The sequence below is a fragment of the Schistocerca serialis genome, chromosome 11 (assembly GCF_023864345.2).
Source record: "Schistocerca serialis cubense isolate TAMUIC-IGC-003099 chromosome 11, iqSchSeri2.2, whole genome shotgun sequence".
Taxonomy (NCBI): domain Eukaryota; kingdom Metazoa; phylum Arthropoda; class Insecta; order Orthoptera; family Acrididae; genus Schistocerca; species Schistocerca serialis.
The window spans coordinates 131,625,318-131,652,841 of record NC_064648.1 but is presented as its reverse complement, the minus strand read 5'-3'; the positions used below and the strand labels follow the sequence as shown (position 1 = coordinate 131,652,841).

At 39.5% G+C, this 27,524-nt stretch overlaps 1 protein-coding gene across 1 annotated transcript in view; it reads left to right on the top strand.

Moving 5' to 3' along the window:
• LOC126426528 (zinc finger protein 235-like) overlaps positions 1 to 27,524 on the top strand; it is a 155,259-nt gene that overhangs the window by 7,137 nt on the left and 120,598 nt on the right. Inside the window, exon 2 of the mRNA XM_050088432.1 lies at positions 21,181 to 21,249. Coding sequence (XP_049944389.1) covers positions 21,181 to 21,249 — 69 coding nt within the window. The remainder of the gene's footprint in view (positions 1 to 21,180; positions 21,250 to 27,524) is intronic.

The window sequence follows — 27,524 nt, the reverse complement described above, 5'->3', positions numbered from 1 at the left end:
TAGATGGCATATGAAAATTGCTCTATCTCGCGAAGCATTTCTGAAAAAGAGGAATTTGTTGACATCAGATGTAAATATAAGCATTAGGAAATCTTTCCTGAAGGTATTTGTGTGGACCTTAGCCTTGTACTGGAGTGAAACATGGAAAGTTTTCAAACATGGTATTATAGAAGACCTTATCATCAGATGGGTTGATTAAATAATTAATGAGGTGATACTGAATGAAATTGGAGAGAAAAAAGGAGTTGTTGCACAACATGGCAAAAACGAGGATCAGCTGATAGAGGTCAAATCCTGAGGCATCAATCAAGGAATCAATTTGGCGAGGGGAGTCAGAAACTGTTGAAGGAGACAGGATTGACTACAGTAAGCACTTTTCAAATGGATGTAGGCTGCAGTAGTTATGCAGAGGTGGAGATGCTGGCACAAGCTACAGTAGTACAGAGAGCTCTATCAGACAAGTTTTCAGGATAAAGACCAATATAACAAGCACTGTTAACAGTGGCCATGTTGGTACATTACTTTAGGACATGTACCACATCGTGCTCTTGACTTAATTTACCTTTAATGTGCTCAGTGTGTTTAGTTCATGCTGCCAAACACCGGGGAATTTTGTTTTTGGGCTACTGTGCATGACCATACTTAAGGGTCTCAATACGAGTTGAAATTTTGGAATTTTCAATTATTTATTTATTTATTTATTTTTGCACTGATCTTAGTCTACAGAATTTCCCCTTTCCAATCTTATATAATACATGTATATTATTGTCTTATTTTGGTTTATTGATTCATTTAAACAAAACAAGGTGGGCATGACCACGTTCCAAGAATGTGGACAGTTGAAGAAGCAAAGATACGTCAATTACATTGGTGTTGGGGATTGAAAAGGTTTCAAAGCAGCTGAGGAAGAGAAGCCGTGTTGGGAAAATGTAACTACAACTAAACTGGAGTGCTTGACCATACTGTTCACTCAGGTTGTGGCTTGTCAAATGACTGTGTGGTTGTCATACAGTCATACAAACAGTGTGCAGCACTAGATTTGCACCTGGTGGCCAAAATTGGAAGGTGTTTTTTCAGCGTAAATTGGTTCCACATTTACATCTACATTTATACTCTGTGAACCACCCATGAAGTGCATGGCAGAGGATATGTCCCATTGTACCTATTATTGGGGTATCTCCCTGTTCCATTCACATATGAAGTGCAGGAAGAATAATTGATTGCCTCTATGTGTGCTGTAATTATTCTAATCTTGTCCTCACTATCTATATGTCAGTGCATGCATGGAGGGTTGTAGTATATTCCTAGTCATAGTTATAGCTGGTTCTAGAAACATTGTAAATAGACTTTCTTGCGATAGTTTACATCTAGCTTCTAGAGTCTTCTAGTTAAGTTCCTTCAGTATCTTAGTGACATTCTCCCTGGGATCAAACAAACCTGTGACCATTTGTGCTGCCCATCTCTGTATACATTCAGTATCCCATCTTAGTCGTATTTGGTACAGGTCCCACACACATGAGCAATACTCTAGAACTAGTTACAAGAGTGATTTGTAAACAATCTCCTTTGTAGAGTGATTGCAATTCCTCAGTATCCTATGTGTAAACTGAAGTCTGCCACCAACTGCTTTACTTATGACTGTGTGTATGTGATCATTTCGTATCATTACAAAGTGTTACTCCCTGGTTTTTGTATAAGTTAGCTGATTTCAGCAGTGGCTCATTGATCTTCTGCTATGCAGCGTACCTACCAAGTTTCACTGCCATACAATAATTACAGTCCACACTGGTCCATTGAGTAGCTGAACTTCAATTACAACCAGCTGGTACAATTTTGTGCCCTGAGAGAAAATGCTGTTTTTAATTTTTTTGTTTGTTTTTCCATGACAAATTTAAGTCCAAACTAGCTCTTGTCCCATGATTAGGTATAGTTTGTCCGTTGTGCACAACAGATTGGTAGATGTATGGTAGGTGAACTCACTTGATGCAGCAAGAATACCCAGATTCTTAAATAGTTCTTTATATTGTGTCTGCCTACTCCTTTGGTTATTTTCTTGAGATGTGTGGTAGATCACTTGATGCAGTAAGGATACCCAGATTCTTAAATAGTTCTTTACATTGAGCCTGTGTACTACTTTTTGTTATTTTCTTGCGGCCCTTTTCTGCAGTGTGAAAACAGTGACCTTGGTTTTGTGCCCTTGTTTGCCAGAAAAGAAATCTTAATATTTTGTTATCCTTTCGATTTAATATGCTGTTAAAACATCTCAATGGGCTATCTCTGCTGATTTTGTCCGTATGAATCCATGCTGAGGTACAGACAATTTATTATTCTTCTCAGTAAATAATATCGTTTTTTTCTTAATTTCCTATAAAACCTTTGAAACTGTTGATGAAATGATAATTGGCCTATAGTTGTTCATGCTGTCTTACCTCCCTCCCTTTCTCCCCCCAACCCCATCTACTACATGTAGATGACTTTGGATGTTTTCAATGACTCAGGAAAAGTATTCGATTGGAGTGAGAGGAGTCACAAGTATGTTAATGGTATTATTACAATATGGATACATTTCTTCAGAATTGTCACTTTAATATCATGAATTTCACCTAGATAATGGTTTATCAGTTCTTTTATAGCTTTCATGGCCTTGTCCCTAGAGACAAGATTAATAAACATCATCCTATAACATGTTACTGTTTATAATTTAGTAGCTGGAGCTTTAGCTTAAATGGTGATTTACCAAATCTTCCACAATACCTGTAGAGAATTTATTAAATACGTTTGTTACTGCTATTGTTGTTGTTGTGATCTTCAGTCCTGAGACTGGTTTGATGCAGCCCTCCATGCTACTCTATCCTGTGCAAACTTCTTCATCTCCCAGTACCTACTGCAACCTACATCCTTCTGAATCTGCTTAGTGTATTCATCTCTTGGTCTCCCTCTACGATTTTTACCCTCCACGCTGCTCTCCAATACTAAATTGGTGATCCCTTGATGCCTCAGAACATGTCCTACCAACCGATCCCTTCTTCTAGTCAAGTTGTGCCACAAACTTCTCTTCTCCCCAATCCTATTCAATACCTCCTCATTAGTTACGTGATCTACCCACCTTATCTTCAGCTTTCTTCTGTAGCACCACATTTCGAAAGCTTCTATTCTCTTCTTGTCCAAACTATTTGTCATCCATATTTCACTTCCATACATGGCTACACTCCATACAAATACTTTCAGAAACGACTTCCTGACACTTAAATCTATACTCGATGTTAACAAAGTTCTCTTCTTCAGAAATTCTTTCCTTACCATTGCTAGTCTACATTTTATATCCTCTCTACTTCGACCATCATCAGTTATTTTGCTCCCCAAATAGCACTACTCCTTTACTACTTTAAGTGTCTCATTTCCTAATCTAAGTCCTTCAGCATCACCCGACTTAATTTGACTACATTCCGTTATCCTTATTTTGCTTTTGTTGATGTTCATCTTATACCCTCCTTTCAAGACACTGTCCATTCCGTTCAACTGCTCTTCCAAGTCCTTTGCTGTCTCTGACAGAACTACAATGTCATCGGCGAACCTCAAAGTTTTTATTTCTTCTCCATGGATTTTTATACCTACTCCGAATTTTTCTTTTGTTTCCTTTACTGCTTGCTCAATATACAGATTGAATAACATCGGGAAGAGGCTACAACCCTGTCTCACTCCCTTCCCAACCACTGCTTGCTATATGTACATACATACTCCACAAGCCACCATATGATGGATGGTGGAGGGTACTTAACACCATTGCTCATCATTCTCTTTCCTGTTCTACTCACAAATGGAGATCGGAAAAACCACTGTCTCTATGCCTCTATATGAACCCTAATTTCTCGTACCTCATATTCGCAGTCCTTAAGCAAAATGTATGTTGGTGGCAGTAGAATCATTCTGCAGTCAGCTGCAGATGACGATTCTCTAAATTTTCCCAATACTGTTTCACAAAAAGAATGTCTTCTTCACTCAAAGTGTTACCATTTGGGCTCTTGCAGATGTCTGTAATACTCGCATGTTGATTGAACCTCCCAGCAACAAGTCTGACAGCACATCTCTGAATTTCTTTCCCATCTTTCTTTATTCCCACTTGATGGGGATTGCAAACACACCAGCAGTAATCAAGAATGGGTCGCACAACTGGTCTGTCTTTATAAATGAGCAGCACTTTCCTAGAATCCTTCGATAAACCAAAGTCAACCGTCCGCCTTCCCTACAATTGACCTTATTTGCTCATTTAATTTTTATCACACTGCAACATTGTGTTTAGATTTTAATCGACATTGCTGTGTCCAGTAATATACCGCTAATAGTGTATTCAAGTAAAGTAGGATTGTTTTTCCTATTTATCTGCATTATCTTATATGTTTCCACATTTGGAGGAAGCTGCCATTATAAGTCCAATAGAAGTTCTGTCCAAGAGGTCCTGTATCCTCTTACAGTCACTCAGTGACAAGACATCCACATCTGTGAAGTGCATGCCAGAGGGTATATCCCATTGTACCAGTTATTACGGCTTTTTCCCATTTCATTTGTAGTGTCACCGCCAGACACCACACTTGCTAGGTGGTAGCCTTTAAATCGGACGCGGTCGGTTAGTATACGTCGGACCCGCTTGTCGCCACTATCAGTGATTGCAGACCGAGCGCCGCTACACGGCATGTCTAGTCTAGAGAGACTCCATAGCACTCGCCCCAGTTGTACAGCCGACTTTGCTAGCGATGGTTCACTGTCTACATACGCTCTCATTTGCTGAGACGACAGTTTAGCATAGCCTTCAGCTACGTTATTTGCTACGACCTATCAAGGCGCCATATTCAGTTACTATGTCTTCTGAACAGATAATATTGTGACTCATGTACCGTCAAGAGCGACGTTCATCATTAATGGATTAAAGTTAAGTATCAAACTAATTACGTCCGCTTTCAGAATTCTAATTCCTTGTCACGTTCCAGACCTCACGTGAGTATAGTTCTTCCCCCTCACGCCAGCCTGTGTGAGCTAAAACGCGTGCGTTTCGGCCTCCTCTCGTAACATGGTGTTGGCTCTTCTGCCAACACAACACCATTCATGTGCGGGGTGTGGGAAAAATTATTGCTTAAATCCCTCAGTGTGTACTGCAATTAATTTAATCTTGTCCTAACAATCCCTATGGGAGTGATATGTAGAGGATTGTAGTATATTCGTAGAGTCATCATTTAAAGTCGGTTTGTGGAACTTCGTCAGTAGACTTCTTCAGGATAGCTTCCCTATCTTCAAGGGTCTCCCAGTGCAAATCCTTCATTATCCCTGTGACACTTGCCTGCGAACCAAACAAACTGTGAGTATTTGTGCTACCCTACTCTGTATATGTTCAATATCCCCTGTTAGTACTATTTGGCTTGGGTCCCACATACTTGAGCAATATCCTAGAATGGGTCACATGAGTGTTTTGTAAGCAATTTCCTTTGGAGACTGACTGCACTTCTCCATTATTCCACCCATAAACTGGTCCACCACCTGCTTTACCCATAACTGAGCCCAGCTATTAGTATGAGTTGGCTGATTCCCACTGTGACTCATTGATGTTATAAGATACTATGTTTCTTCATTTTGTGAAATGCACAGTTTTATATTTTTTAATACTTACAGCAAACTGGCAATCAGTGCATTGCTTTGAAATCTTGTCGAGGTCTGACTGAACATTTGTACAGCTTTGTTGATACATTACTGGTAGAAGAGGGGCTAACTCAGCCGCAAATTCAGTATAGAATCTAATGGAGATTCCATCAGGCTGTGGAGCTTTGTTCAATTTTAAAGATTTCAGCTGTTTCTCAACACCACTGTACACTACAGTGTTGCCTGCAAACAGTGGCAGACCACTGCTCACCCTATCTATGAGATTCTTCATGTACACAGGGTGCCCCCTTTGTCTTCACAACCCCAAATGAATTTTTGCCTGGAAAAAAAAATTAAAAAAGATATGAATAATTGGCATTCAGTAAGTAATGCAACACAGCTCTTTTCTGGAAGCAGGTTGGTTTTATTTAGGATTCCAATACACCATATTATTCCCCTCTCTTTTGGCTACAAAACCTTGTTTTTAAACATAATCTCCATTCAATGTGACGGCTTTGCACCAACTTACTGGGAGCGCCTGTATGCCTCCACTCTACCACTCTGCTGGTCGATGTCTGAGCCAATGTTTTCCTGCATCAGTAACCTCTCCATTATCCACGTACTGCTTCTCGCGAAGTGCATCCTTGGTTTGACCTTACAGATGGAAGTCAGAAGGTGAGAGATCTGGACTGTAGAGTGGTGATGAAGAGTAGTCTAGTGAAATTTTGTATGCTCCTCTCGGATGTGCAGACTTTTGTGAGGCCTTGTGTTGTCATGGAGAAGGAGAAGTTCATGTGCATTTTTGTGATATATATATTCTCGAATCAGAAACATACAAATTTACAGTAGCCAAACACATCAATAAATATGTACATATATATACACAAATTGTATTTATATTACGTGTGCCCAGTACTTTGCAACCTCCAAGGCACTTGTAGTGGCTTGCAGGAGATCAATCTTCGTGCAGGATGTAGGTCACAAAAGGCACTGGAGCATGTGGCTTGTGGTTTGTTCTTGTCCACAATCATAGGACATATCTTCTGCTATGAAGCCCCATCTCTTCAGGTTGTCTCTGGATCGCCCAACTCCTGATCGTAATCTGTTTAAAGATTTCCACACCGGCCAGCTCTCGATGTGTCCAGGTCGTAGTTCTTCAGCTTCTGGCGTCTGCAGGTGAGGCGTCGACTTCTTCCATAACTCCAGCCTTGCCTTCTCTGGTGAAATGGTGAGCTTCTCGCATGTTCTCAGGAAGCTCTTTCGCGATCTCAGCTGTTGCTGTGGTGGATTATGTCCGTGCAGTGGATGGGCAGTGTCCTGTTCCACTTTCAGTCTCTCCTTGTTGGCAGCCACTGTTCTGCGTATCCATGATGACGAACACACAGAAGTTGTTTCTTCAATTTCTGAGGGTAGCACAGTATGCTTTAGAGTTAATCTTTGCACCGCAAGGGAGGACATCAAACAGAATAACCCCTTCCGAGTCCCAGAGGGCCATCGCCATAACTTTACCGTCCGAGATTGTGGCTTTGAACTTCTTCTTATGGGGAGAGGTGGTGTGGTGCCACTCTGTGAATTCCTGTTTTGTTTGCTGTTTGAAGTGATGAACCTGTGTTTCATCGCCTGTGATGACATTCGACAAAAAATTGTCACGATCGGCCTCATACCACGCAAGCAATTCTGCACAGATGGTGTTTCATTGCTCTTTACAGTCTTCTGTTACTCGGTGACGAACTGAGCGGCCCTCACCTTTGTGTATCCCAACTGGTGGTCGAGTGTGTTAGCACTACCAACAGAGATGTCCAGTTGTGTAGTGACGTGTTTGTGATCTGTCCACAAGTTCCAACATTGCAGGAGTCAGAGCTGTGTGCAGCTGGCTGGTACGCGAGATGTATGACAAGTTTGTGCGACCTCGTTGCAGTCACAACAGACGCCTCACCTGACAGCTCATCTTGCTTTTGTTTACTGCCAGCTCTCCGGAGACATTCTACAATATCTACGGTGCTCTGGTTTTCCACCAAAAAAAATCTCCATGAGAGCTCTCTGCTTGGAACCATTAAACCAGGATTGTCACGTGTTATCGGGACTTGGCTGTGCGTGTGTGCTTTCTGCAGCGTTTGAAGTTTATAATATCAAGAGTTTTTGTTGTGTTTCACCGTTTGTTAATAGTGTAATAGCGAGGGTGAATTACTGTTGTTGCTACGGATGCAAAGAAAAATATGTGAAAGGAGAGATAGTAACCTTTCATGGGTACATACCATGTAGCTCTAATTATAGTTATCATATTAGTAAGAGACTCTGTATATGTTTAAAAATTTCGAGACACCTTATAATTAAGGCTTGAGTCTGTAGACCTATTTTTCTACGATTTTATGACTATAAAACAGATATTACGGCTTGTACAAAAGCTTACAAACAGTCGCTTCCTCTCGTAAATTTGCTAGAGGAACAGGAAAGGGAAAGATTGGTTGTTTCAGTAAATACTATCCCCCATGCATTTATCAGTGACTTGTTGATTATGTATATAGATTACTCAGTCTACTATTTATTTAATAAACTGGGAGCAAGTACTTAAAATGCGTTAAATAAATACCTCAAAGTGCCACCAGTAAGAAAAAGTTTGCTTTAGGTCGCAAAAACGAGAAAATAAATACGCAGAAATACAAGAAAAAAGGACGAATTAGCAGGGATATAATCGCTGATGTCTGGCAAATTCGGTGTTTTTCGGACACTTCCAAAAGTATTAGCATACTGTCAAGTCGTTTTGCAGGACTATCGCTGCAAAAATGTACATCAGGCTCTGTAATACTATAAAGTGCCGTATCATAGCGAAAACTACAAAAAATCGAGTGTATCTGAACTATGACACCTATCGCAAACAAGCAGAATGTAATATCACTTGCCCTTAAAAGTTACGTAGCTGGTTTATTCCCGGTGTTAAAATGTCTGCGCAACATATATAGATAATCCACGACACGTACGAAAAGAATCTGTCTGTACTATGGAGGTAGTGACATTCTAAATATACAGGGCGCTATACGGACAAACACACGACGTCCCGAGATCACGTGACCAGGCCAGCAATGTATGTTGACAACACAAATTTGTTCTGTGCATGTGAATGCTCACTCCAGAGATATTTACTCTATGCTTGGAACACACCTCTTTTACAGACGGCATTTTTAAGGCTGTGTATAGTACCACCACCTTTTGGAACTTCATGAAACAATAGGGGCTGAGGCGGGTATATTCTACTGCCTGATAACAAAGTCTGCATTTTTTTGTAACTGATATTGACTGAAAAAAAATTGTTGCATTATTTATTGAACACCTCTTGTATATTGAGCAAATGTTGTTTAATTACCTGGGGGACTTTAACAAGCATCGTTATGTTTTTTAAAACTTTGTTCCTTATCATGATAAACAGCATGTTGTATTTTTTATTCAGTAATTCACTTGCTTTCCTCAAGACCTATTCAAAACCATATCACAGTTTACCATTCACGTAAACAGGACTTTTTAAAAACGTAAGTTATAATTTACTTTGATTCTCTCACTATCACAAAGAGCAGATACCCAGGATAATGTAAGTCGTCCACTTGCTAAAGTTGTCAGTAAAGAAATGGAAACACAAGGAACATGCACGGTGATCGTTCAGCCAACCATCTTCTGTTGAATTATTGTTTGAGTACGATGTACACCAACAGACCGAAGATAGAAATGCTACATGTTGTTCACTAGTACTGCAGATACCTGTGTTCTAAATAAGAAAACATTATTACAGTTATTGGTCTGCTAACTTATACTCCCTACAGATGAGTATCATTTCTAACTTGTCTTGGTTGTGTACATTGTACTCAAACAAATCTTGAACTGAGTACGGTTGACCGGATGACTTCCGTGCATTTTCTGTACATTTCTATTTGCTTACTGTCTTCTACATCAAGTAAGCGAATTAAGTTACCTTCGCCATCTGCACTGTGTGTTAATACACTAAAGCCAGACAAGTTAGTGTTATTTTTCTGACAATGTCATGTTTACGCAAATGATACACTTCAGTATTACCCGATTCAGTTTGACTAAGGCAGCAAGGATCAAACAGGTAAAAGACAAGGCCTAGCAGAAGTCCTTGGATAAAATAGGAGAGATTGAATTTAACTGATGAAGGGGAATTCTTTGCGTCATAAGTCTTCTGACTGGTTTGATGTGCAGCCTGCCACAAATTCCTTTCATGTGCCAACCTCTTCATCTCAGAGCAACACTTGCAACCTATGTCCTCAATTATTTGCTAGATATATTCCAATCTCTGTCTTCCTCTACAGTTTTTGCCGTCAACAGCTCCCTCTTGTACCATGGAAGTTATACCTTGATGTCTTAACAGATGTCCAATCATCCTGTCCCTTCTCCTTGTAATTGTTTTCCACATATTCCTTTCCTCTCTGATACTGTGCAGAACCTCCTTATTTCTTACCTTATCAGTCCACCTAATTTTCGACATTTGTCTGTAGCACCACATTTCAAGTGCTTCAGTTCTATTCCGTCCATGTTTCACTACCATACAATGCTGTGCTCCAAATGTACATTCTCAGAAATTTCTTCTTCAAATTAAGCTCTATATTTGATACTAGTAGACTTCTCTTGGCCAGGAATGTCCTCTTTCCAGTGCTAGTCTGATTTTAATGTCCTCCTTGCTCTGTCTGTCATAAGTTATTTTGATGACTATTCCTTAACTTCATCTCCTTCGTGACCATCAGTCCTGATTTTAAGTTTCTTGCTATTCTCATTTCTGCTGCTTCTTATTACTTTCATCTTTCTTCAATTTACTCTTAGTCCATATTCTGTACTGTTCATTCCATTCAGCAGATCATGTAATCCTTCACTTTCACTCAGGATGGCAATGTCATCAGTGAATCATATCCTTTCACGTTGGATTTTAATTCCGCTCCTGAACCTTCCTTCTCTTTCCATCATTGCTTGTTCGATGTACAGACTGAATAATAGGGGTGAAAGTTTACATCCCTGTCTTACACTCCTCAGAGCACTTTGTTTTTAGTAGTCTACTCTCATTATTCTCTCTTGGTTCTTATACATATTGTATATTACACGCCTCTCCCTATAGATAAACCCTATTTTTTTTAGAATAAACATCTTGCATCGAACCGTTGCCTGATAGACGTTCATTGTACGCAGCTCGAACACAAATGGCTTGATCACAATGGGCTCTAACATCCGTCTGCTATGCACAGACACATAAGCCACATAATAGATGTGTAAAACTTCTCTTGCGATTTTCTCGGAATTGCCAGAGTGCATCTTACTGCAACATTACATTGTTTTAATGGCCTATTAAAGGTGTACAAAGTTTGAAGTAAATCTGTGATCCCAATGTTGTGGTCTCACCTTGCTAGCTTCCCTGCACTTTCTATTTATTTCATTCCTCAGCGACTTTTGTTTCTGTATTCCTGAATTTCCCTGAACATATTTGTATATCCTTGTTTCATCAATCAAATGAAGTATTTCTTCTGTTACCCATGGTTTCCCCGTAGCTACTTTCTTTGTACCTGTGTCCATCTTCCCAACTTCTGTGATTGTCCTTTTTAGAGAGGTCCATTGCTCTTCAACTGTACTGCCTACTGAGCTATCCCTTACTGCCGTATCTATAGTTTTAGAGAACTTCAAACGTATATCTTCATTCCATAGTGCTTCCGTATCCCGCTTCTTTGCATATTGATTCTTCCTGACTAATCTTTCAAACTTAAGCCTACTCTTCATCACTATTACACTGTGATCTGAGTCTATATCTGCTTCTGAGTATGCCTTACAATCCAGTATCTGATTTCAGAATCTCTGTCTGACTGCAATGTAATCTAACTGAAATCTTCCCATTTCACCCGGCCTTTCCAAGTATACCTCCTCACCTCGTGATTCTTGAACAGAGTATTTGCTATTACTAGCTGGAATTTATTACAGAACTCAGTTAGTCTATCTTCTCTCCCTTGTACCAAGCCCGTATTCTCCTGGAAATCCTTTTTCTACTCCTTCCCCTACAACTGCATTTGTCTTAAGACAGGTGGTGCTATTATGCTAGGAAGGGGTTTTAGCAGGTAGGTGTCATAGGAGATTTTTTTTTACACACATGTAGCTGTTGTGCTCCTTCCATGTAAGATGTTCGTCTACTCTAATACCCAGAATTTATATTCTGCAAGTTGCAGATAGTAAATAGTCAAATGACACATGAAATTGACTACAATGTTATAAAAATGCATGTGGTTTTTTTTTTTAATTACATTACCTCCCAGATGTCATATACATTAAATAAAGGGACCAGGGATGAAAACAATATAGATTAAAAAGTAGGTGTTAGCTGGATTCGAACTGTTGCTTTGTCCCCATGTTTCTTGCGCAGCACAAGCGCTAACCACTTGACCGCAGTGACTTCTTACATCCAGTATCTTCCCACAGATACATAAGCCACATAGTAAAATTGTAAGACTTCTCTTGCAATTTTCTCAGAATTGCCGGAGTAGTGCACCTTACTACTTGCACATTATGTTGTTTTAATGACCTTTTAAAGATCTACAAAGTTTGAAATAAATCTGTGATCCCAGAGTCATGGCCTCCCCTTGTAAAACAAAATGGCTGCATGGAAAATGTGAAGAAATCGAAAAAGAAATGATTGTCAGAAGGACTGATTCTGCACATAGGAAAGTCAACACAACCTTCAGTGAAATTAAAAACAAGGGTGGTAAAATTAGGAGTGCAAAGGAAACTCCAAGCTGTTAAATGCAGAGGAGAGAGTGAATAGGTGGAAAGAGTACATTGAAGGCCAACGTCGAAATAATTACATTTAGAAAAACTGAGTTTATAATATTGACATGCCATCTAGTGAATAACTAGTACTAAAATACACAGGGAAATTTGTCTATTTTAATCTGTTAAGTTTTCTGTCAATGTTAGAGATATTTTAGGTTATAAAGTTTATTTTAAAGTCATGCGAATTTTGTAAATATTAGTCATTGAAAGTGGCATTTCAGGGGAAAAAACCAAAAAATGTGTTTATTTCTAACAACAACAGTAACATTTTACATTCTGATTATTTTTCTGATGTTTTTATTCAACAGCAATAATTTTTGAACATGTAAGAGTGTTCGTGTCTTTTTTTTTTTTTGATCAGACAATTACCACATTGGCCAATTAATCTGAGTGATTTTGTTTTTAAAATTATAAATTCCCATGAATTTTATTTAACTATAATTTTTATCTTAAATATATCGCAGTTTTTGATTTTGATTTAACCATATAATTACCACTTTTACCTATTAATTAACAATTTTTTGAACTATCTTGCTCCTTAATCATAAATTCCCACAAATTTATGAATTTTGGGAATATTGCCGGCACTGTCTCCTGGGGATATTTCTTCGATTTTAAATTCCCGGGAATTTTACAACACTATCTGTATTCCTTGTATGTTCTCAGAACTATACTGCTTGTAAAAGAAAGTGTGGAGCATAGTATAATCAGTAGTGAAATCCATAATTGTAATACAACAAAAAGAGGGGATTACCACAAAAAATTTAGTAATAAAAGAACAACAATCATTGTCCATTTTCTGTGGTAAGACATTTTTGTAGCAGACTGCCAAATAACAAAACTGTTAAGTGGAAGCATATTTAAGACAAAATTAAAGCAACTGTTAATTGATAAATGTTTCTACTTCATCAAGAATTTCTAATGCTCTAGTATATAATTTATCTTTATTTCCAAACTCTTGTTAATGTTCATATGTTTATAAACAGACTGTGTCCATGACTGTAAAAGTTATTATGGACAAATGAACCCTTTATTATTATTAGTGGGTGGGAAATACTATAATGCTAGAAGAATTTGACAGACCACTGAAAGACCTAAGTCGCAACAAGGCCCCAGGAATAGACGACATTCCGTCAGAACTAATGATAGCCTTGGGAGAGCCAGCCCTGACAAAACTCTACTATATGGTGAGCAAGATGTATGAGACAGGCGAAATACCCTCAGACTTCAAGAAGAATATAATAATTCCAATCCCAAAGAAAGCAGGTGTTGACAGATGTGAAAATCACCGAACTATCAGCTTAATAAGCCACGGCTGAGAATATTAACATGAATTCTTTACAGACGAACGGAAAAACTGGTAGAAGCTGACTTTGGGGAAGATCAGTTTGGATTCCGTTGAAATGTTGGAACATGTGAGGCAAAACTGACCCTACGACTTATGTTAGAAAATAGATTAAGGAAAGGCAAACCTACGTATCTATCATTTGTAGACTTAGAGAAAGCTTTTGACTATGTTGACTGGAATCCTCTCTTTCAAAGTCTGACGGTGGCAGCGGTAAAATACAGGGAGCGAAACACTATTTACTACTTGTACAGAAACCAGATGGCAGTTATAAGAGTCAAAGGGCATGAAAGGGAAGCAGTAGTACAGAAGAGAATGACACAGGGTTGTAGCCTATCCCCAATGTTATCAATATATACGATGTATGTTCAAAAAGTACGGTGACATTATATTTTTATGAAATAAATATTTATTTATTCATCAATATTCATGTTATCCCTTTCAGAGTCCCCCCCCATGAACCATGGACCTTGCCATTGGTGGGGAGGCTTGCGTGCCTCAGCAATACAGATAGCCGTACCGTAGGTGCAACCACAACGGAGGGGTATCTGTTGAGAGGCCAGACAAACGTGTGGTTCCTGAAGAGGGGCAGCAGCCTTTTCAGTAGTTGCAAGGGCAACAGTCTGGATGATTGACTGATCTGGCCTTGTAACACTAACCAAAACGGCCTTGCTGTGCTGGTACTGCGAATGGCTGAAAGCAAGGGGAAACTACGGCCGTAATTTTTCCCGATGGCATGCAGCTTTACTGTATGGTTAAATGATGATGGCGTCCTCTTGGGTAAAATAGTCCCCCATTCGGATCTCCGGGCGGGGACTACTCAAGAGGACGTCGTTATCAGGAGAAAGAAAACTGGCGTTCCACGGATTGGAGCGTGGAATGTCAGATCCCTTAATCGGGCAGGTAGGTTAGAAAATTTAAAGAGGGAAATGGATAGGTTAAATTTAGATATAGTGGGAATTAGTGAAGTTCGGTGGCAGGAGGAAGAAGACTTCTGGTCAGGTGACTACAGGGTTACAAACATAAAATCAAATAGGGGTAATGCAGGAGTAGGTTTAATAATGAATAGGAAAATAGGAATGCAGGTAAGCTACTACAAACACAGCATAGTGAATGCTTTATTGTGGCCAAGATAGATACGAAGCCCACGCCTTCTACAGTAGTACAAGTTTATATGCCAACTAGCTCTGCAGACGACGAAGAAATTGAAGAAATGTATAATGAAATAAAAGAAATTATTCAGATTGTGAAGGGAGATGAAAATTTAATAGTCACGGGTGACTGGAATTCGGCAGTAGGAAAGGGAGAGAAGGAAACATAGTAGGTGAATATGGATTGGGGGTAAGGAATGAAAGAGGAAGCCGCCTGGTAGACTTTTGCACAGAGCACAACTTAATCATAGCTAACACTTGGTTCAAGAATCATGAAAGACGGTTGTATACATGGAAGAAGCCTGGAGATACTGACAGGTTTCAGATAGATTATATAATGGTAAGACAGACCACGTTTTAAATTGTAAGACAGTTCCACCGGCAGATGTGGACTCTGACCACAATCTATTGGTTATGACCTGTAGATTAAAACTGAAGCAGCTGCAAAAAGGTGGGAATTTAAGGAGGTGGGACCTGGATAAACTAACTAAACCAGAGGTTGTACAGAGTTTCAGGGAGAGCATAAGGGAACAATTGACAGGAATGGGGGAAAGAAATACAGTAGAAGAAGAATGGGTAGCTTTGAGGGATGAAGTAGTGAAGGCAGCAGAGGATCCAGTAGGTAAAAAGATGAGGGCTAGTAGAAATCCTTGGGTGACAGAAGAAATACTGAATTTAATTGATGAAAGGAGAAAATATAAAAATGCAGTAAATGAAGCAGGCAAAAAGGAATACAAACGTCTCAAAAATGAGATCGACAGGAAGTGCAAAATGGCTAAGCAGGCATGGCTAGAGGACAAATGTAAGAATGTAGAGACTTATCTCACTAGGGGTAAGATAGATACAACCTACAGGAAAATTAAAGAGACCGTCAGAGAAAAGAGAACCACTTGTATGAATATCAAAAGCTCAGATGGAAACCCAGTTCTAAGCAAAGAAGGGAAAGCAGAAAGATGGAAGGAGTATATAGAGGGTCTATACAAGGGCGATGTAATTGAGGACAATATTATGGAAATGGAAGAGGATGTAGATGAAGATGAAATGGGAGATACAACACTGCGTAAAGAGTTTGACAGAGCACTGAAAGATCTGAGTCGAAACAAGGCTCGGGAGTAGACAACATTCCATTAGAACTACTGACAGCCTTGGGACAGCCAGTCCTGACGAAACTCTACCATCTGGTGAGCAAGATGTATGAAACAGGCGAAATACCATCAGACTTCAAGAAGAATATAATAATTCCAATACCAAAGAAAGCAGGTGTTGACAAATGTGAAAATTACCAAACTATCAGTTTAATAAGTCACAGCTGCATAATACTAACGCAGATTCTTTACAGACGAATGGAAAAACTTGTAGAAGCGGACCTTGGGGAAGATCAGTTTGGATTCCGTAGAAATATTGGAACACGTGAGGCAATACGGACCTTAAGACTTATCTTAGAAGAAAGATTAAGGAAAGGCAAACCTACGTTTTTAGCATTTGTAGACTTAGAGAAAGCTTATGACAATGTTGACTGGAATACTCTCTTCCTAATTCTAAAGGTGGCAGGGGTAAAATACAGGGAGCAAAAGGCTATTTACAATTTGTAGAGAAACCAGATGGCAGTTATAAGAGTCGAGGGGTATGAAAGGGAAGCAGTGGTTGGGAAGGGAGTGAGACAGGGTTGTAGCCTCTCCCCAATGTTATTCAATCTGTATATTGAGCAAGCAGTAAAGGAAACAAAAGAAAAATTCGGAGTAGGTATTAAAATCCATAGAGAAGAAATAAAAACTTTGAGGTTTGCCGATGACATTGTAATTCTGTCAGAGACAGCAAAGGACTTGGAAGAGCAGTTGAACGAAATGGATAGTGTCTTGAAAGAAGGGTATAAGATGAACATCAACAAAAGCAAAATGAGAATAATGGAATGTAGTCGAATTAAGTCGGGTGATGCTGAGGGCATTAGATTAGGAAATGAGACACTTAAAGTAGTAAAGGAATTTTGCTATTTGAGGAGCAAAATAACTGATGATGGTCGAAGTAGAGAGGATATAAAATGTAGACTGGCAATGGCAAGGAAAGCGTTTCTGAAGAAGAGAAATTTGTTAACATTGAGTATAGAGTTAAGTGTCAGGAAGTCGTTTCTGAAAGTATTTGTATGGAGTGTAGCCATGTAGGGAAGTGAAACATGGACGATAAATAGTTTGGGCAAGAAGAGAATAGAAGCTTTTGAAATGTGGTGCTACAGAAGAATGCTGAAGATTAGATGGGTAGATCAGATAACTAATGAGGAGGTATTGAATAGGATTGGGGAGAAGAGAAGTTTGTGGCACAACTTGACTAGAAGAAGGGATCGGTTGGTAGGACATGTGTTGAGGCATCAAGGGATCACCAATTTAGTATTGGAGGGCAGCATGGAGGATAAAAATGGTAGAGGGAGACCAAGAGATGAATACACTAAGCAGATTCAGAAGGATGTAGGTTGCAGTAGGTACTGGGAGATGAAGAATCTTGCACAGGATAGAGTACATTGAAAGCTGCATCAAACCAGTCTCAGGACTGAAGACCACAACAACAACAACAACAACAACAACAACAACCCCTTCAGAGTAATCCCTCTGAGATAAAATACACTTCTACCAACACTTCTTCCAATCGTCAAAGCACTTTTTGGTACAGCCTTCACTGCTTCCAGTGACACAGTTTTTATTTCCTCAATCATCGAAAACCTTCATCCTATCATCGGTCTCTTCAGTTTTCGGAACAGGGCAATGTCACAGGGGGCTAAATCCGGTGAATATGGTGCCTGAGGCATGATCGTCATGTTGTTTTTGGCCAAAAAATGTCTCACAAGCAATGATGAATGAGCAGGTGCATTGTTGTGATGGAAAAGCCAGACGTTTTTTGTGTATGCTTCTCACAAATGGTGCATAACGTCAAGGTAGTTCTCCTTATTGACTGTACGACTTTGAGGCAAAAATTCATGATGCACTACGCCACGGTGATTGGGGAAGGAAAAAAAAAAGTGAGCCAAACTTTGAAATTTGATTGAACTTGCTTTTTTGTCATGGCTCTCTGAGATGCTTCCATTGGAATGAATGGGATTTGGTTTCAACATCATAATCGTAAAACATGTTTTGTCACCAGTTATGATCTTTTTGAGCAAATTAGGATCATCATTGATGTCATTCAAGAGCTCCTGGGCGATGCTCATGCGATGGTTCTGGTGATCAAAATTGAGAAGTTTTGGAACAAACTTCACCGGCACACATCTCATGCCCAAAAGCCTGAAAAAATTGCATGACATAAGCTGACTGATATGCCAACATCCTCAGCAACTTCTCTTATGGTAATTCGAAGATTTTCCAAAACAGTTTTCTTTACAGCTTTGACGTTGTCATCTGTTGTTGATGTGCTGTGGCATCCAGACTGAGGTTCGTCATTGGCATCTTCTTGGCCATCTTGGAAGAGCTTTTACCATTTGTAAACATTGTTTTTTACTTAGAGCAGATTCACCGTATGCACTGTCAACATTTCAAGTGTCTTAGAGTGCTTGATTTCATTTTTCACACAAAATTTAACGCAATTTCTTTGCTCCATCCATTTTTTATAACAATCAAAAATTGCCGAGCACACTAAAACTTGTTTAACCTTTCTGTCAAAAACAAACAAAGTGTGCTCTACACTGTAAACTGTGATCATGTATTCGGGACATGTGTACCAACATAAAAAAAAATAATAATAAAAAATCGATAATCAAATTTACGTTGCCTGTGCATTTTGAAAAGTCACCTTATGTTTTGAACAGCCCTCGTATATACAAAAAGCAGTAAAGGAAACCAAAGAAGAATTTGGAATAGGAATTAACGTTCAAGGAGAAGAAATAAAACGTTTCACGTTTGCTGCTGACATTGTAATTTTGTTAACAACAGCAAAGGACTTGGAAGACCAGTTGAATGGAATAGACAGTGTCTTGAAAGATGGATATAATATGAACATCAACAAAAGCAAAACAAGGGTAATCGAGTATAGTCGAATTAAATCAGTTGTTGCTGGGAGAATTAAATTAGAAAACGTGACACCGAAAGTAGAAGATGAGTTTTGATGTTTGGGTAACAAAATAACAGATGATGCCCGAAGTAGAGAGGATATAAAATGTAGACTCGCAATGGCAAGCAAAGTGTTTCTCAAGAAGATAAATTTGTTAACATAGAATATAGATTTAAATTTTATGAAGCCTTTTCTGAAAGTATTTGTGTGAAGTGTAGTCAGGTATTAACAATAACAGTTTAGACAAGATGAGAATTGAAACTCTCGAAATGTAATCCTATAGAAGAATGCTGAAGATTAGATGGGTAGATCACATAACTTATGAGGAGATACTGAACAGAACTGATGAGGAAAGAAATTTTGGCACAACCTGACTAGAAGAAGGGATGGGTTGGTGGGACATATTCTGAGACACCAATTTAATACTGGGGGGGGGGGGGGGGGGGGAAATCATAGAGGGAGACCAAAAGACGAATACAGTAAGCAGATTCAGAAGGGTGTTGGTTGCAGTAGGTGCTGGGAGATGAAAAGACTTGCACAAGATAGTGTAGCATGGGGAGCTGCATCAAACCATTCTTTTTTACTGAAGACCACAACAATATTCCATTACCTTTGTTTTAATTTTGTTGATGTTCACTGTATAATCTTTCTTTCATGTCTGACACACGGCAGCATCTGGTTTCTGAACAAACTTCCCTTTTGTTGCCTGTATTTTAGCCCTGTTACCTTCACAATTTCAAATGCATATTCCAGTCAGCATTGTAAAAAGCTTTTGCAAAGTTTACAATAGCGTAAACATAGGCTTGCCTTTCTTTAACGTATGTCCTAAGGCCAGTCATAGGTCAGTATTGCCTCGTATGTACCTGCATCTCTTGGAAACTGAACCTTGTCTTCCTTGAGGAACTCTCACACACATGACCACAGTCTCTGGGTGCTGAGGCCAGAGATTCGTTTGCGTAGAGAGAGAGAGAGAGAGAGAAAGAGAGAGAGAGAGAGAGAGAGAGAGAGTGTGTGTGTGTGTGTGTGTGTGTGTGAGAGAGAGAGAGAGAGAGAGAGAGAGAGAGAGAGAGGGATGAGGGACTTTTTGGTCATAAGGTTACTTGCTGACAGCCTTTGTTGTGCCTATCTGCAACTCAGCATCGCCGCCATAGGATGAATAGCACTATTCTTTTCATAATGTGTTATAATACTATCCTCATGTTTGTTCCTAGTATATAGACCTTCCACTTTTCTGATTTTCCTTCTTTGCTTGGCACTGGCTTGCCATCTGAACGCTTGATATTTATACAGCAGCTTCTCTTTTCTCCAAAGATCTTTTTAATTTTCCCATAGTCGGCATCTTTCTTTGCCCTAGTCATGCATGCTTCTGCAGCCTTGCATTTGCCACCTAGCCATTCCTGTGGAGCCATTTTACATGTTCTGTCAATTTCATTGAATCCACAAAAGCGGCCACCAGCCAATCCACATGTGGACGATAATGTCTCATTCTTGCAGTGTTTGTGCAGGTTATTGGCTGGTAATATAGATACAAATGCAGCTCAGATGTCAGGTGTGGGATCAAATGGGGCCAGTTGATTGCCCATTCTAAGCTATGATGTCTAGAAAACAGAAAAAATTGTTTTTCAGTTCATTCTGGTAATTGAGAAGATGGTTTGATGCTGTATGTGTACTGATAAAGATAACAGTTTCTTCAAGAAGGTAGAGTTTTATGCCTTTGTTAGCAAGAGGTATACCTAAAGGTTTTATTCTATGCTGTTTGCAGAGGGTAAGGTGTGTGGCAAAGCTGGATTTGTTCAGGTAGTTAAGATGGAGTGCATTCATGTGCTCTTTCAATGTGGTTGTGGAGCTTCTCCCATTTTGTCCATTATAGAAGCTTGAACATAGCTGCAAATGAATTTGTATGCACCTGACATTTGGTATTGTTGCTTATTAGTTTGGGTATTGTTATAATTTTATTTTGTTTTTGTTCTTGTAGAAAATTGTTATTATGTCATGTGTTGTTTTAAAGAGGTTGCCAATTTGGTAAGAGAAGAGTAAATAGGCTTACAGACGTGCCTTTCTTGTTTGTGAATGGTTCTTTAATTTTGTTGCATGGACTAGGTTATCTATTATAGCAGGATTGTATCCAATACTGGACATAACTGATTTTATAATTTTTGTTTCTTTATACATTTCACTTGTATTAATTGAAATTTTATTTTTATTTTTTTATAGGTGTTCAGTCAAGCAAATGGATCTCATTGCCAAATACCAAGTGACATCTTCATTAAGCAGGAGTACATTGTGAGTTGTGATGGAAAACATTTTCTTGTTTTTCTTGCTTTCAATATTGTGTTTCGTTCTGTGTGTGAATTTGAGGAGCACACTTCAAATGCCGCTTTGTGAGCTTAAGATCTTTTTACATTTCAGTTAAATTTCTGATAATGGACAACAAGAGCATCATAAAATTAATACACTTATGTTCCGAGAAAACACAACACCTTGAACGACTAGCGACAGGATATTCATATTGACAGGACATGTACATTAGTATGTTCTGCAGAAATGATTAGCATTTGAATTGTGTCGGCCTGCAGGATCGAGGTCAACTCTGATATCGTGGCACAACACCACCTACCGGTAAAATGTGCCTGCAGCTCTCGTTGTCGCTATAAACCGAGGGTAATGGATCAGTTTGACTCGACCAGATGTGCAGGATAACTCGCAGACATATGCACAAACCATACTGTCAAATCAATAAGTTTGAAAGAGGGCACATTATTGGCATGAGAGAATGTTATGCATCCACCTGGAAAATTGGTGTGTGGAACGGTTTTGGCATGCGATGGGTGCGTGCAGAACGGTTCTCGGAAGGCCATAGAACACAACGAAATGGGTCAAGTTGCACCACCCAGACCGTCGCTTAGAGGAGATCAACACCTCATCTGAATGGAATTTCAGGACAGGTCTGTGTCCTCCTCGGCTCTGGCCCAACAGTGGAACAGTGTGACACATCATACACTATCACAGGTGACAGTCGTTCACCGTTTATTATGGCACGAGTTATGTGTGTGTTGTTCACTTCTCCCCCTACCTTTGACGAATATGCAGAAACGTGCTAGGCGGCAATGGTGTATGGAAGGATGTCAGTGGGGACAGGAATGGCACCAGATAATGTTTTCGGATGATCCAGGTTCTGTTTGTTTGAAAGTGATGGCTACATTTTGGTTTGCCACAGACAGGGGAAGCGGCATCACAGTTACTGCATTCACACGTGACATACAGCGACAGCTCGAGGCCCTATGCTGTGGGCTGCTGTTGGGTACAGCCATAAATCACAGTTGGTGCATGACCAGGACATTGTGACCAGTCTGACCTACGTGAATGACATCCCGTGACCTGTAGCCATACCCTTTCTGCACAACTGCCCAGACACCATTTCTCAGCAAGACAATGCATGACCACATGTTACTGCATGAACAAGTGCCTTCTTGGTGTCTCAAGTGGTCAGCCTTTTGTCCTGGCCCATCAGATCACTAGACTTCTAGCCAATCGCCAATCTAAAATGTTTGGGATATGGTGGAACGATGGGTGCAACGCTGTGACCCAATGCCAACCACCACAGATGAACTTTAGAACCGGGTGAATGCAGCACAGATGCCACAGAACACCATTCCTGCCTTATACACGTCAATGGCATCTACCGTATTTACTTGAATCTAAGCCGCACTCGAATCGAAGCCGGACCTGAAATTTGAGAGTCGAAATTCAAGGGGAGAGAAAAGTTTTAGGCTGCACCTCTAAATCGAAACAAAGTTGGTCCATTGTAATATGAGACAATTTAGGTTGAATGAATGATGATTAACCCTTAACTACTATTGACCGTCTCTCAGACCGCTACTAATTTTTGTGTCGAGATATTTCTCACACCCCTACAAAACCAAGTGGACTCTTCCATGTACCTTCCTATTGGCTGTCAAGCTACACATCCTAGCATTCTTGCATTGTTGCTGCTCTTTGTTTAATAATTATTAGCCTTGGGAGGTCTCACAGACGTACCATAGGGTTTGCAAGCCGCATTTTTGTTACATGCTACTGTTTCTCCATGGCGGGGAAAGCTGGGCCTTCTCTATGCAATGTGTGTTATGTGAGACAGATGTGGATGTTCAAGATCACCCTGTTGAATCTTCAGATGAAGACTTTGATGACAGCGATAATGACCCTGGTTTCAAGACATTTAGTGATCACGACACTAAATCAGAGCAGCAAACTGAAAGTGATCAAGATGTGACAGCTGATGACGATGGAGCTTACTGCTTCGGTAAGAATAGATGTTTTCGATGGAGAAAAAAGCAGCCACCAGCTAATGTAAGAACAAGGCAACACAACATCGTCTTGCAGCTTCCTGGACTGCGACAGATGGCGAAAAGTCTTGGAGAAAACCCTGCTGTTTTGGAGGTATGGAAACTGTTCTTTACATCAGACATTCTAGACGAAATCATTCGATGGACAAATCTGAAAATATCTAAGCTTGCACAGTATGCTAACGATCACTTATCCTATCTACAAGATGTTGATTTCATTGAATTGAAGGCTCTAATTGGTCTGTTAGTGTATTCAGCCATTTTCAAGTCGGGGAATGAGCCTGTTTACAGCTTGTTTGCAACCGATGGAACAGGCAGAGATGTTTTCAGATGCACTGTTAGCAAAGAAAGATTTCTGTTTCTATTGTCTGCATTACGATTTGACAATCCAGATGGTCAGATGGAAAGAAAGAAAATAGACAAATGAGCAGTAATTTCACAAATCTTTTTGTGTTTCATCAAAAACAGTCAACTTTGCTACTCTGTGGGTGCAACAGTGTGTGTCGATGAAATGCTTGTTCCTTTTAGTGGGAGGTGTGGGTTTAGAACGTACATGCCAAACAAACCGGCAAAGTATGGCCTGAAAGTTCAGTGTTTGACTGACGCTCGTACAAATTACTTGTACAATGCATACATTTATTCTGGAAAAGGCAGCGACGGCCACACCCCTCCCAGCCATGACAAAGGTCACAGTGTTCCCACACAGAAAGAAGAATTTGAAAATCGAAAAACATCTCCCTTTTTCCCTCCTCGTCTGAAGAGGAAAACAAGGTATCCGTGTCAACAGTGTGGTGTTCCGATTTGTTTGGAGTGTTCCAGGGAGGTCTGTGTGAAGTGTTTGCAGGTGGAAATTGACTAAAGTATGATTCAGTGGCACATGAGAACAAATATTTAGTTTTTACTTGTAATTTTAGAAGTAAAATGTGGCAAAGTTTGTCCATCCATAGTCTTATGGACTGAAATATTCACTCTACATTGCGAAGATGAGTCGTAAAGTGAAAGCTGACTTCGCACACAATTTATCGTAAGTCATGTTGGATTTTTCCGCCTTGTTTTATTGCCAATTTGTAATATAATCCCTCTGATGAAAATCTGTGTGTGAGTAGAGAGCTAACTATTTGCTGTTGTTTTCATAACTCATAAAATAAAAATATACTCCAGATTTTGCTTTGTTTTAATTGTCGAAGTGTTTAAAATACAGCATTGTTTAAAAAAAAATCAAATTTCCACAAAGGCCACCTTTAAGAAGTGTAATGAATGACAGGAAGTCAAGAAACTATATATATTCTGGAAAATTTTGGTTTGATATATAAAATAGCAAAATGCGGTCTGTGAGACCCTTCCATAGTAATTGTGTTCCTGTGAATGACCATAGTAGTTAAGGGTTAAGCTACAGTAGTTTGGTTCGAATCGTAAGCTTAGCAGTTAAGCTACACCAGGTAGCCATTGCTATGCATCAAGTGCTCCGTCCGTATTTGTACGAGTACCCTTCCTTTTTCACGTGCTTCATCTGGTTTGAATAGATGGCTTATTTTCTTTTATCTGATAAGTGCCGTTCTCTTTGTTATAGGTGTTTACATCACTCCAAGCTGAAAACGCATTACTGTACTGTGTCATGCATTGATTGTCGCTTTCTGATAATGAGTGTTTACGGCCTGTCGTCGCTCGCGGCATGGCTTGCTTTTGTGCGCGCTACCACCACTTTACAATTAAAATTAGCGAAACAATGACAAGAGACTGCTATTTGTTGTTACTTACACTAGTAGATTACATTCTGCACAGAAATTAGAGTCATCTTAGATTTAAAAATCTAGTCAATTGCCGTGCTTCATTTCTGACTGTATCAATATTAGTCATAAGAATAATATGAATATAAACATGACATGATATGTATATTCTTCCGCGTTTGCTGTTGTCTCACTCTAGTTTCATAGTTTATTGGGCAGACAGGATTTAAATGAGACAGCAGCAAACACGAAAGAATACATGGCAAAATGTTTGTATTCGTATTATTCTTATGGTGAAGAGAATACTGCATGTGATTCACAATTCATAAAAGTTCCTATTAGCAACCATCTCTTCTCACAGGTAGGAAAAAATTCAGACCGTAGAGATGGCCATATTGACAAACATCCCAAACAGTGTTACCAGTCGGATTTTCGTAGTACATTGAACCGCTGCAACACTCGAAGATGGACAATACGGAATTTGTATTTATTTCGATGGATAATGTATGAAAATGCAGTGGTCGAAACTCGGGGCGGAGGAAAAAAAGCTCGTCTTCCACCTTTTTTTTTTAATTTATTTACCGCAGAGGCCTGTGTAGCGCTACACATATTCGACGGCAGAAGTTAGTTGTGGCGACACCTACCAACATTTTTCAGAACTACCGCTTACTTTGCACTTGATTCTAAGCCGCAGGTGGTTTTTTGCATTACAAAAACCAGAAAAATGTGCGCCTTAGATTCGAGTAAATACGGTAATGGTTTCACAGCACTCACAGCTGCATTTTCAATCTGTGTACAAGTGGAGAAATCAGTCATGTATAAAAATACATAACCCCAAACCTAAGATGTGGATGTAATGAGAAATGTACTACTGGAGTCAAGTCATGACCTACAAAACATGTTACAGGAAGACCCACCATTCAGAGTCAGTCCTGTGCAATAGATTATCTGCAAAAGGTGAATGTTTTAACGGTAATAAGATACAGTGGAGAATTCTCTCGTAAAACGTATAGACAAGGATCAAAATCAAAGAACAGGAATTTTGCTTAATGTCTCAGTGGATAAGGGGGAAATGTAAGAGGCAATCACTGAATATAAACATGTAGAGGTGAAAAATCACCATCACATGATATCTAGGTGGCAATCCACTGCCATAATAATAGTATGTCAAGAAAAATGGACTGCAGTGCAAGCATTCCCATTAAAACCTAAATCTTTATCTCAGGCTTACTGTATTTAGCCGAGTATAAGATGATTCCGATTATAAGACAATCCCCCTTTTTACAAGAGGTTTCTTAAGAAAAATTTATTTTTAACATGTTCTGACTTATAAAAATTATATACTATTTTACTGACTTAAAGTATCTGCCTAAAATGTTAACATAATGCCTATACCAAATTTATGCCATTTTTTGGTTGTCCGCATTTTGATAAAACCGGGAGAAATAAAATAAACAGAAAGAAATGGTTTACATTAATTTGTGGACCATTTCCTTTTCTACATTTTTCCTTTACTAACCATGTCGTCTTTTGTGTTAAGCTTTTGTAATCATCATCATCATCATCATCATCATGCTAATGGAACATCTGAGAAATTTATATCTTCATTGTCACAAATATTTGGCTGTTTATTCCAAACATATCATCTGCCCACTGCTCTCTCTCTTTGGCTGTGTAGAACTAGCAGTTGACACACCCTCTGTCATTCTTGTCATAGGTCACAGTGAGTGTCAACAGCATTGCAACACGAAGCACGTAAGTGCACCCCTGGCTCCCAACTAGACTTTGATCATCTCCAGCAGAAATGACCGCTATTGTTGAGTATTTGTCAGATTTTAATGTCACTTCAATTCTGACTATGAATGAATGGGTTCAGACAAACTGCAGTTTAAATGTGGTAGATGTTCCTAAAAGCCAAAGTACGCGGTATAGATTCCCACAGTTGGTAATATGACGTAATTTGCTACCCGCTCGCTACTTCCCTCCCCACACTCATCTAGTTCTCAGCCAAGCTGGTATCACTGTTACCCCTCCAACCCTTCCATGTTACTGTGCTTCAGCAGCCGTGAAACATGGACCACAATATCTCCTCCAGTGCAAGTCATATGTAACAAGTCATACATAACAACAGCAACTAATACATAAATAAAAGATCGCAGTCACAAGCACAATTCTGTCCAATTCTCGAACTTTTGGTCGCCCTCAATCTACTGACCTCTGTTTGTACTATCTCCATGACGATTCTCGCTGCTGTAATTTATTCTTATAACAATTACAGTCAGTTTAATTTGAGTGACTTTGCTTGTTAGACATTTCATTCTCGATTAACTTGTTTCATCTGAATGCCACCATGTTCTAAAGCCGATTAAAAGCTGGCAACATTTTTACCTGGTATTCTAATATGTGAACAGCCGCCGGCCAGTGTGGCCGTGCGGTTAAAGGCGCTTCAGTCTGGAACTGCGTGACCGCTACGGTCGCAGGTTCGAAT